Source organism: Alligator sinensis, unplaced genomic scaffold (genome assembly GCF_000455745.1).
Source record: "Alligator sinensis unplaced genomic scaffold, ASM45574v1 scaffold735_1, whole genome shotgun sequence".
NCBI classification, from domain to species: domain Eukaryota; kingdom Metazoa; phylum Chordata; order Crocodylia; family Alligatoridae; genus Alligator; species Alligator sinensis.
The window spans coordinates 1-12,122 of NW_005842639.1; the positions used below are offsets into that span (position 1 = coordinate 1).

Genomic DNA, 12,122 nt, shown 5'->3' on the forward strand with positions numbered 1-12,122 from the left:
CTGTAAATAGTTTTAGGTTTAGACATAGTAACTAAAGCTGTTAGCAGAGCTGGCCGTGTCTGTTGCCGTCACTCACCTGAGCCAGGCTGGCCGGCTGAGCGGATCCAGCTGGGACCCCTGCAGCTCAGCCCCATGCCATGGGCCCTGCGGGATGGGGTCTGGGCCTCTCGTGCTCTGCAGGGGCAGGGGTGACAAAATCAGACAGCTTGCCTCTCTATGGGCATGCACATTCCTATGTCCTGGCTGCGCCAGTGCCCTGGGTGCCTGCTGGGCAAGGCCTGGGGGTTATTTCCCTGGGCCACCAGCCAGAGCTGCGCTCCAGTGCAAAGCTAAGCCCTCTTGATGGCCGGGCACCGAGCCCTGGGGCCTGATTGCCAGGGAGGGGCACAGGCTGGGCCCTTGCTCACGGCCAGGGGATGCGATCTCCCCGCCCCAGTCACCCACAGTGGGGAGCGCCCAGACCAGCACATAAAAGCAGTCCCTAGCACGGGTCACCAGCTGGTGCCAGCCCTCTCTGCTCGCATGCGTGCTCCCTGCTCCAGCTCCACCTGCACAGGGTGTGGGGTCAGGGCTCTGTGGAGCACTGTCCTGTTCCTGCTGTGATGCAGGTCTGCTTCCCACCCAACATCCCACCCTCTAGCTAACAAGCCTCTCAGCAGACAGGGATGGGGGCAGCAGCAAGGGGATCATCAGGGGGATCAAAGGGGAGAGAGCCCCTGGCTCCATCACATGGGACTCCCTGCCACTTCCAGCAGAGTCCCAGGAACTGTACACAGTGGCAAGGAGTGGGGGAGGGCCACTTGGGGTAGAATATCAGTATCCCTGAGCCCTTCTCTTCCAGTGAGCTTGAGAGAACCCCATTACAGGAAAAACATCATGCCGCTAAATGTTTCACTGGCCAGTCATCTAGAACTAGAGGAGGGCAATGAACAGCTTATGTCTGACCCCCAACCCCCTTCTTGCAGTGGGCACCAAACCCAGGCATCCTGCTGCCCTGCCAGGCCCATTCTCAGGCCCTGACACCCCGACTGAAGGATAAGGCTGAAATTGGTTCATCATTCCCAGTTCTTAACTCCTGGTTCCTTTTGCAAAGCTAATCTATATTGAATAAAAATTTTGCGTGTCATTAAAAATATGCACAGCTAATGAATCTCTCTCTTTAGGATGTGCAATTCATTAGTAAGAAGCTTTTACTGGGTATAGATTAGCTTTGAAAATGGAACCGGGGATACGGAACTGGGAATAAGGAAGCAACTTCATCCTGGGACAAGTCTATGATTTAAGGCTGATAAGCTGCATTGTCCAGGGCAGGTCCCCACAACCCCGCCAGGAGAAAGCCCAGTTCTGCTGCTAGACACGCTGGGAGCTCTCTGTTGCCATGCTGCAAGCACAGGCAAGCAGCCTTATCCCAGTATATCTGCAGGCACACCGAGGCTTGCACAGGTTTGATAGCAGGTCATAGAAAATGAGGGTTGGAAGGGACCTTAGGAAATCACAAACCTCCTGCTCAAAGCAGGACCAGCACCAGCTCTATCACTCCAGCCAGGGCTTTGTCGATCTGGTGCTTAAAAACCTCTAAGTAGATGAGTTGTGGATTATTCTAGCTCCCATGGCTGTACCAGGGATGCAGGTATATGACCATACTTCTTTCCGGGATACTTTGTTCCCACCCTCGCAGGGAAATAGTGCTTCTTGTACTAGGAATCTACATTACAAAGCTGCCCATCTCATTTGCAAGGGGGTGCAATGCAGCATGGATTCAGCAAGAAATTAGTTTTACTTAGCTGGGGAAGCCATGGAAAAAGCATTGCCCAGAGCCTAAGCATGCTGCCAGGATCGTCCGCAGTCATCCTATGCTCGTAACAACACTCCTGGCATGGATGTTGCTTTTACAGCAATGCTATCATTCAAAAAAGAAAGTTTTGGCCCTGAGAAAACTCCTCTCTCTCTCTACTGTTTAACTTCCAACCCCCTGCATGCAGACTGGGGCCCCAAAGGACATGTAGTTAATAAAGTCCCTCTTCTCTACCACACTGCAAACACGCACAGCATAAAAAGCTGCCCAGACTCCAACATTCAGCTAAGGGAGGTTGAAAGAAAAGGGGGCTGTGGAGAAGGGAAAAGAAAGGAAAAGGAGGGGGATTGATGGGAAAGCAACACAAGCTGTATGGAGAACTGCAGGGGAGGGTGGAAGGGAAGTCAGGTCAGGATGGAGGACGCCCACAGAGGGCTGCAGGCTGGATTCGGAAGTGGTTCAGATGCAGATCAGGTGAATAGAGCTGGGGGCTGAGACCTAGGTTTCTGCTGGGGGGACGTCTGTCTGGAGTAGTCTGGCCCCTCATGGAGATCACCAGAGAGGGGTTGGAGCAAGGCCACATCTGCTTTAAATACACTGGCAGAGTGTCTCTGCCACAGTAGAGACAGTGGCTAAAAAAGCCATTCAGGTTGCCTGAAACGAAGCGAACCTGATATCGAGATCCATGGATGGCAGGACACACACCTCATGTCTCTGCGTAGTGTGGACAGCAAAGTTCAGCACGAGCTGGCAGCTGAATACGTTGTCAGTTGGCAAAAGGGCCCAAGAATCCCTACTTTTGTAAATCACACACGTGCCTTTCTCCTGGAGGGGCATGGAGTATGGGATGGGCCCAGATTTGCCCTCAGACAAGGGGCAATCAATGGAGAAACTGAGGCAGCTTCTCTAAGGTCATGGTCATCTGTAGAGCTCGGGAGGATTGTACGATACACCCCACTGTCTTGGCAAAAGTTCTTTGCATACCTGGCTGGAATCAGTGCTGCTGACAGAGGCTGCTCCTTCACCCCCCTCATGGCTTCACTCCACGCATATTAAGGACAGAGACAAGCGGCTGAAGTGATGGGTTTTATTGTTGAAGCAAACAGCAACGGAGATGTTACAGCACGGACTTAAATAAGCATCAGTGTCTCCAACAGGGACAGGGGGTCGTACATGACACTGGCACTTCCCCCCCAGACTTCAGACAAACTAATACTGGGGCTCGGGCCCAGCTCAAGGAAAAGCCGCGCTGCTAGGCCGACACTGGGTTTAGTCCGAGGTGCGTAGCTTTTCCCCAGGGTGGCTGGATCCCTCCTAGTCCTGAGCTGCCTCTGGAGCCGCCGTCTGCTTGCTTTGCTCAGCCCCCTTCTTCTTGTGCCCCGAAACAATGTCGTCAATACGGAGGAGAAGGATGGCGGTCTAGGAAGAGAGGTCCCATGCCAGAGTCAGAGAAGGGGCTGCCTAGGCCTGTTGCCCTCTCCCAGACCTTGGTTTCCCCATCTTTAATTCACTAGCAGAGCAGGAGGACTTTGAGCCCACTTTGACCCAGCCAGTGCTCTGAATTACCAAAATACCCGTCTTTACCATCACAGGACAACCACCAACCTCAGCCTATAAGCAGCCTGAGGAACCCCACTACACTTGAGTTACAGAGAGGACATGCCCAGCAGCCTTCCTCCTCTAGCATCCAGTTGTCAGCCCTGCTTTTACCTCTACAGCCGTTTTGTAGGTCTGTAACTTGACAGCCAAAGGCTCACAGATGCCCAGGTCTTTCATGTCCACTAAGGCTCCAGTCTCGCCGTTCACACCCCAAGTCTGACTGCCTTCCTGAGTGTGTTTTGCCTGTAATAAGCAAGGTGCAGTCAGTCTCAGAGATCTCAACTAAACCATTTTCCTAAAGGAATCTTAAAAAACGTTCATTCCTCCAACCTTCCATGCAGATGGCAAGGAACCTTGCAAGCCTAGAGTGTGTAACAGACTTTCAAGGGACAGCCCTCTATAAAGACTGTACAAACTATACTAATGCTTTATGCAGAATCAGTCTGACAGACTATTTTCACAGAAATCAGAGAGAAGCCAGACTGGAAGGGACCTCCAGAGGTCATACCTAGTCCAACCCCCTGACTAAGGCAGGATCAACCCTATCTGAACCATCCCAGACGAATCCTCTCCCACTTCGGTAAATCAAACCTCAGATTACATCTAAACTTATCTCTAATTCTCTGCTGTTTCCTCTGAAGATTTCACATGGTTTAGATGGCCAAAGTGGATGCGGTATAGTTTCCCTTCCAGGTTCCGCATGGGCATAAAGCCATGAGGTTTGGATTCTGGGTGTTGCACAGCAATGCAAAAACAGCTTGTCAGGGGTTTTAAGGCAAACTGTTGGCATAAAAGCCTCTTACAAGCCTAAAACACCATTTCCCATGATTTGAGGTGCTGCCACAGCTACTCATAGGATCTGTACTGAACTGACACCTCACAGGGGTTAAAGAGAGCCAGTGCTGAGCAGATCTGTAAAGAAGAGGGGCTTCCTGCTAAAAGTCCTGTGGCCTTACTCTGAGTGAAGTCAGGATGCGGATGGTGCTGGCTCCGCAGTTCTGGATCAGCGTCCTGGGAATGACTTCAAGGGCCTGGGCCACCGCACGGTAGGGCCACTGCTCCACTCCTGTCATGCCCTTGGACTTCTCAGTCAAAGCGTAAGACACGGCCATCTCCGTGGCACCCCCTCCTGGCACCAGCTGGGGGTCAATCAGGACATTGCGGCACACTTGCATGGCATCCTGGAGGTTGCGTTCTACTTCCTGCAACAGGGAAAGCAAGGAAACAACAGATGTACAGGTTGGCCTGAGGCACAGATGGGGGATTTGCTAACGAATCCAGTCCCTCATGTTGGCAGGACCTGGAGACCAAGTGATGCAGGCATCCATAGAAGCCACAAGGGTAGACTCAGCCTTAATTGGCACGGATGTTACCCAGAATTGCTACAGCACGATTTCTGCAGGGAATCAGCTTTCCAGACCAAGCAGGGGTACAACATGCAGCAACTTACAGCCAGGATCTCCTTGCTGGCTCCCCGCAACATGATGGTGCAGGCCTTGGGGTCTTTGCAGTCCGTGATGAAGGCAAAGTACTCATCTCCTATTTTTTTCACTTCAAAGAGCCTGGCCCCCGTACCCACGTCCTCATCACGCAGCTCATCTGTGCGGCTCACAATGCGGGCACCACAGGCCCTGCCAGACAGAAAGAAGAGATCTCTTGGGCTGCAGCAGCACTGATGCTGGGGAACAGGTACCCCAGCTCATCGGGGTCTGTACAGCTCGTGGACAAGAGGCAGCTAAAGCCATGCTTGACTCGAATGTTGTTACATTTTGGCTTATAAGGGAACAAGTGGATCCCAGAGAAATCAAGTGGATTACTTGCTACTCCTCAGTGCGAGTACTCACCTGGCGATTCGGTTGTTGTCCGTCTTCCTGACCCTACGGATGGCTGTGATGTTGGCTCTCATCAGAAAGTGCTGGGCCAAGTCTGAAACCGAGCATGCACAGCGTTACTAACTGAAGTCAAAGGCAATGAAGTTCTAACAGCCAGATGCAAAGACCTCAAGGGTCCCTAGCACCCTAGAGAATCACGAACGGCCACAGAAAGAAAGGACGTGGGATGATGTGCAAGGAGACACATTTCAGTGCAGCTTGGAGAAGGCAGCAATGATAATGTTTCCCCTATATTTAGCTAGACGCTTGTTCTGTTTTTCTATCAGTGCCAACCCATGGGGCAAACCCCAAGAAAGGCTGAGGATTCACAATGAAGTTATCAGAACTGTAGGTGATCAGCCATCACTTTGGTTCAGACAGAATCTGTGTCCTACCGGAAAAGCCAAAGGACAGATAGGTTCTCAGGAACAGCAGATCACAGAGCGAAGCACAAGCTTTTGAGTATGCAAGCAAGGGCGTAGGAGTCTGCTAGTGATTATTCAAGCAGGTTACAAGCCTTGGAAAGTAGGAAAGCACATGGTTATTTGGACCAAGCTGGAGATGCAGTTCCCCCCTCAATTTTGGTCCTTTGTGGCTAAAACCTATAGCTCACTGTAAAAAAAAAAAAAAAAAAAAAAAATTCAAGACCCTATTTTTCCCTATAGACAACGTTCTAGAAGAGCACAGGAATATGATGATATTCCAAGCCCATTATCCATTTCAGTTGTGTTAAAAGGAGATTCTGTAGCGAACCTCTGGCCATTAGACGTTGCCTGTAACATTAACAAAAATATTGACATTACCAGAGATTCCCTTCTCGGTGATGATGATATCTGGTTTGACTCTGATCAAGTCCTCACAGATCTGCTGGATGTACTCCTCCTCCATCTGGAGGATGCGGGCAAAGTCTTCCTCTCGGGTAATCTCAATGTCAGTCTGCAAAAACAGAGAGATTCAAAGGTTTTAGTCTACTTCTGGCAAGATTTTACTGCATTTAAATTGAAATAATCCTACCCAGCTGCCCCCAGGATGGATGGAGAGAGGAGAGATAAAGTAGCTGCACACAATGGAAACCAGCTTGGTCAGATAAGTCAATCTTGGTAACATAACCTTTCAATTACTTATGGTGATGGTGAGTGAATTGGCATCTGCTCCCTTCTCAAGTGTTACAAAGAACAGAAGTCAACAATACATGAGACCTGCCTTACCTGGCTCTCTCCTTTCTTGTACTCCAGTGAACAGTCCAGGAGAACGATGCGGGGGTTCTTGATATAGCGACGCATGCGTGGGTGAGTGACGTCTTTGTTTATCATGATTCCACGCAAGACACAAGAGTCCTCAATGAAGCCCCCTGGAATCTGATAGATACATAAACAGGCTTAAAACTCTATTTAGTCTGTACAAATAACCATGTATTCTTGAGCACCAAAAACCAGTCTAGACTCTGGCTGAAGACCATGCTAAGGGAACAATACTGGAAATTAGTCTCCATTATTTTTTAGAAGATATGGAATACGGAAGGGAGCTGCTTCCTAGTGGAAGTTGCAGAAACTAGACGATCCCCTTCTGTTTGTGATAAAAATCTTACTTTCAGTGAAACTTTCTCTCCCATTACTACTTTTCTTTTCCATGTAGCCAACCTTGGTGCTAAAGACCTTGAAACAAATCCCTTTCCCACTCTGTTCCTTTGCACATTAGCAAACAGGAATTATCCAAAGGAAAATGTTCCAAGGACTGAGGTTCTAACAACTTTGAATTAGGAACATTCAAAACCTTATTTATACCACTGACCCTAGATGAGAGGCAGCTGGAGTGTTGGCTTTGCCACTGTCAGCATGCATGCCCATGAGAAAGGCCTGAAATCCAATTTACCTTTTCTACTTTAGCATATTTCTTGATATCAATTTCCTTCCGGCCGTTCTCCTCAAGCTCCACAGTCTTGACAGCCTCTAGAGCAATGCTGCAGGCCAGGTCAGACCAACGGCTTATCGCCTTGGTGTTTACAGCACTGTTAATGATCTTCAGCATCATCTCTCTGTTGTTCACATCAACTGGAGTGCTGGGACAAAAGAAGAGCAGCACATAGGTATCATACACAACGCGGCTGGAAAGAGCTATTAGATCACCCAATCTTTCTGCCGCTGCAAACATTATTTTCAGGGGGTTCTCTCCATGGCAGATGGTTAAAGATTGCACGTGCTTGGCAATAATCACATTATTTTATGTCTGCCACAGGCAATATGCAAGAGGTGCCTCCCTTCAAACATCTGTTCCATGTACCATGGCAATTACCAAGCCTTTGATATCTATATTCTTTCTGTATAGCCTGCCTCCCATATGAGAGAAGTAGGTTGACATTTCCAGAGCTCAGGCATTGTGTCACTATAGAAACCTGCCTGCAGACCAGCTGCAGTTACATTTGACGGGATGGACCCTTGGAGTCTCATCTTCATATAAAAACGCAGTGAGAAACAACCCACTTGCCCCTCCAGCCCCATTTCAAATGATGTGGCTTACCCTATTTTTTTGAGAATACTGATCATATCATCCAACGCCTTGCGATAAGCACTGATGATCACAGTCGGGTGCATCTGCTGTACTAGGAAGTGCTCAGCGACAGCCAGCATCTCTCCAGCTAAACAAGACCCAGGAGATAAGCAAGCAGGAAGTGTTGCCATTATAAAGCAAGAGGAAATTGTATCTAGTCAAAAGCAGATGCTGCAGGGGCCAGGTCATCTAATTTAACCTGGGTGCAGACTCAAGTAACTCTTGATCCTAAAGCCATCATGTTTAACGTCTTCCCTAGCATAAACCTGTCATCACGGATGCAGTGAGCATCACTGGACCTAAGGAGCAAATATGGGTGTGTGCCCTCTCCTGGTGACTGCCAAGAACCCAGCCTGCAAAGGAGGGAAGGACATTTAACCTGGCTGCACCACAAGAGAGAGGGAAGCCTTTTAGATACCAATGCCCCAGGGTCAGGTTAGAGAACTGGTGTGCAAAAGCTAACTACTTTGGCCCTTGTCGCCTGTCCACATTGCAGGCTGTGTGAAATTTCCAAGCTGCATACAAACAGATGATTCCCAGGTCATAAAGCACTGGCTCATTATTAAACCAAATTAGCATTTATTTAATATAATTGCAGATAGGAGAATGTATCAATATGAACATTAAATAAGCCCCCCGCCCAACAGACTTTGGCTGCATCCTCACAATATGGAATGTGACTTCCAATCAGTGCCCTTACCAAGGATGATTACAGATGTGGTCCCGTCTCCAACCTCTTCATCTTGAGTACGGCTGATCTCGATCATGGATTTGGCTGCTGGATGCTGGACCTGAATCTGTACATGACGGGGAAAATAAAAGTTTAAGCATATGCTTCAGAAAGCAGCATACCTGTTCTCACTCAGAGATAAAGGAAACACTGAAATTATCTTTGAGCAAGGGGTGGTGTGTCTCCACACCACCCAATTAACAAGGCAGAACACCAGATCTTGTTTTCACCACATTACATCCCTCAGCCATTATTTAATTGCTGGGAATATTCATGCTGGGATTTAGACAGTGCTTGTATGGCAAGACAGGAGTGGTCTCTTCTCTCTAAATGGTTCAGGGAAGGGCAATATCAGTACACTGGGTTAAAATCACAATGAATGGAGAGGTTAAGCCAGCCTCACAAAACCATTATGGACATGTATCACCTGGGGATGAAAACCTACTTACTTAACCTGGGAATAAATGACTGGTATTCTACTCATCTCAAGCCACCCAGCAGAATTTGGGCAGGTTTGAATTGCTCCACCAAATATATTTTTTTTCAAACGAGAACGGGCGTCACCTATAAGGACTTCAGTTGCAACCCTAGTAGGACTTATATAAATAGTAAGTATTCCAGGGCAGGGACCTTACTTCTAGCACATTAGTACAGCAACTACTGCTGTTGCCACTACATAATGTCCCGTTGTCAAATAGAAAATGTTCACACACAGGCAAAAAATTTCACCTCCATTTAAAATGATGATCCCAGGCAAAATTCTACCAATGATAGCCCCCGCTTCCTCAAGCCAAGCAATGGTAGGATCTACATGTACGCTTTATTATCCTCAATTTAATTACAATTCACTATCTGACAATGATCAGTCTTATTTTCATTTTATGAAGCTCCATTTGTAATAATCCCCCAGTTCTTCGTTGCTACAATATTTTTCTTCCACTGCCAATGAGACTGGGTCTCTGTACAGTTATAATGATTTGAGTTTATTTGTTTATTATCAGTGCCCAGTGATTTCTACAGAAATATTTCTCAATCATTACAAGCTCTGTATTTACCTGCTTTGTTTTATGGTGGTTACAGACAATGAAATGAGATCTGCATTTCAAATATTAACATATGCATCAGATTTTCTTAAGTGAAGACAATCAAATAAGTATCAGTGACAAGGGTAACTTACAACCCCGTGACAAGTATGTACGCATATAGAATTTGTGTCATACCAACTGCATATGTTCAAATTAATTTGGGAACCAGTCTTGTTTCAAAAGGCTATAAGCAATCTTGAAAACTAGTCTTTTCAAGAAAATTAGTAGCCATAGGAAATCTTAACTAGTTTGTCTTCCGCGCTTTGTCTGGGATGGGAGACCTCTTTTTTCAGGACTCTGGAAAATTCCAGAACATCAGCATTGCCAGGGTAACGTGATAACTATTTGGTATTAAGGAAAAGTGATCAAAACTGAAGACTCACTTCGCGAAGAATAGCATTGCCATCATTGGTCATCACAATTCCACCCATTGGGTCCAGAAGCATCTACATCAGAGAGGAAAAGTAGTGGTAAGACTGCCTGTTAAGGCACACAATGCTGCTGAGCCATCTAGCACAAACAGAAAAAGCTTTTACCTTCATCATAGCTCTTGGTCCCAAACATGTTCGGATGATGTCAGCAATGGTCTAAAATGAAAGGAAAGTGAGATGATGCAGGATTTATTCATAAATTGGCACATGTTCTGCTTCTCTTTTCTTTTCTTAAAGGAAGTATCATGATAAAGGGAAGAGAGGAAAAAAAAAAAATCAAGTGATAATGCTCCTAGGGAGAATTTCATACATTTTACAAAAGCACAATAGCAGAAGTTTAGGGCTGACCCCAGCAGTCTTTCCTGCCTAGAGCAGGGGGGCTGGACCTGATGATCTCACAAGGCCCCTTCCAGCCCTAAACTTCTATGGATCTGTGACTAGCAGTTAACATGCAGTAGTGAAGAGGGATAAATAAACAGCACTGAAGAAAATCAACTCATTCAAACCAGCATGTCAAGGATTGTTCCATGCTCTAAAATGAGATGATCCCTGGTCTGACTCTATGCTTTCACTCCTTTAATCCCTTGCTTCCAGTGATCAGGATTTCATTAATAATGTCTTTAGTGTTCCAAAAGCCAAAACAGATTTAGATAATCCTTGCCATCCATGAAAAAACGCAAGCCTTCTAATTGCTGAAAGTGATCCACTGATTTGACAGTTGCTTCAGTGCAGCAAAAAGCAGGATTGTGTCAGCTGTAAAAATACAATTTAGCAATTAAGAAACCACCTGCAAATTTCTAGACCTCATCATCTTCTCAGTCAGAATTTAGCAAAATACTGGCCAAATGAGATATCAAGACAGAAACATTTATAGTATTTGGTTAAAGCTTCCTTCTTTCACCAAAAGAGCACTTCATCCCACTGCAAACATCTAGCCTAGCAAAGAAACGTTCATCAGTGTTTCCTCTGAAGACCTGTCAGGAAATATCAGCAAGGAACTGAGTCAAAGCACCAGCTAAAGACCTTCCCAATTTGTTGCATTGCATTTGCCCTTTTATAACTTGTATAACTGAAAAAGTAAGATAGTACCTTAGCAGCATTGATATTTCCAGTCTGGACCTTCCTTCCAGACTCGCGTTTCATATTCTGACCTAAAGGGAGCAAGGAAAAGTATCAACAGCAAGAACATAACTGAAATCTAATCCTGCCAGTGCGCTTCTGAGCAATATGAAGCTGAAGACCTACATTGAACTGAATAATAACAATGTGTCAAGGATGCAATTGTGCTTAGACATGCTTGACTGATAAGCAAAGGGGTGAATGTAGGGGAGGGAGTACCAGAGATTCAACCCCCCAGCACATGTTTCCCTTAAAACGTTAACAAAAACAGCACCTTTAAAGGTTTCTAAGCCCTATTTGGCTATATAAGTATGGGATGATGTAGCTGGGAATTGTCTTGCTTTCAGAAGGGGGTTGGGATTAGCTGTAACCTCCTGAGGTCCCTTCCAACCCTAACTTTCTATAAGTAAAGATGCGCTCCTGAGTAGAAAGCACGTTCCCAGATAGGGCGATACAGGAGGTGTCCGGATTACAGCCTTGTCATGAAAAGGGGTCAAAAGCATTGAACCTTCAATATCCCCAAGGACCTGCTATAAGTGGCTGCACAGCAGGTTTGCGGTACTCTGGAAAGGGGCTGTTTTAAGGATGCTTCACTGTCACGACGAATGAAACCGCTTCAGAAACGTCCAGTGTAAATGAAGGACCCACCCGTGAACAAATCCCCACACTCGTCACCCCCATATCAGGCGACCTGCTACCGCTGCGGTCCACCCCGAAGCATTCCCCACCCGTATAAAATTTGACACCGCTTTTCCTTTATTAAGAGCCCAGTTTGGGGGGCTGAAGGGGGGACGGAGGTGGTGGTAGGGGAGAAGAGAGCAAGAGGTATGCGAGAGAACAGGAGCTTGCAGTGGGAGGAAGAGAAAATCCCAATTTAGGAGGCCCCAGTAGAAAGTCTCTGAAAGAGGGGGGGGGCAGGACCGAGTCGCACAAAGACGAGGATTC

The 12,122-nt window shown here is 47.0% G+C and overlaps 1 protein-coding gene across 1 annotated transcript; it reads right to left on the minus strand.

Annotated features, from left to right (window-relative positions):
- Positions 1-2,868: 2,868 nt before the first annotated feature.
- On the minus strand, positions 2,869-11,216 carry CCT3 (chaperonin containing TCP1 subunit 3; the record flags this gene model as incomplete). The annotated part of the gene is made up of 13 exons (XM_006033481.3): positions 2,869-3,214; positions 3,506-3,637; positions 4,351-4,596; positions 4,845-5,025; positions 5,239-5,320; positions 6,069-6,201; positions 6,474-6,623; positions 7,138-7,324; positions 7,783-7,900; positions 8,513-8,609; positions 10,011-10,073; positions 10,164-10,214; positions 11,148-11,216. Coding segments are annotated over 13 exons (1,614 nt in total), but the record flags the coding sequence as incomplete, so codon positions are not given.
- Positions 11,217-12,122: the final 906 nt, after the last annotated feature.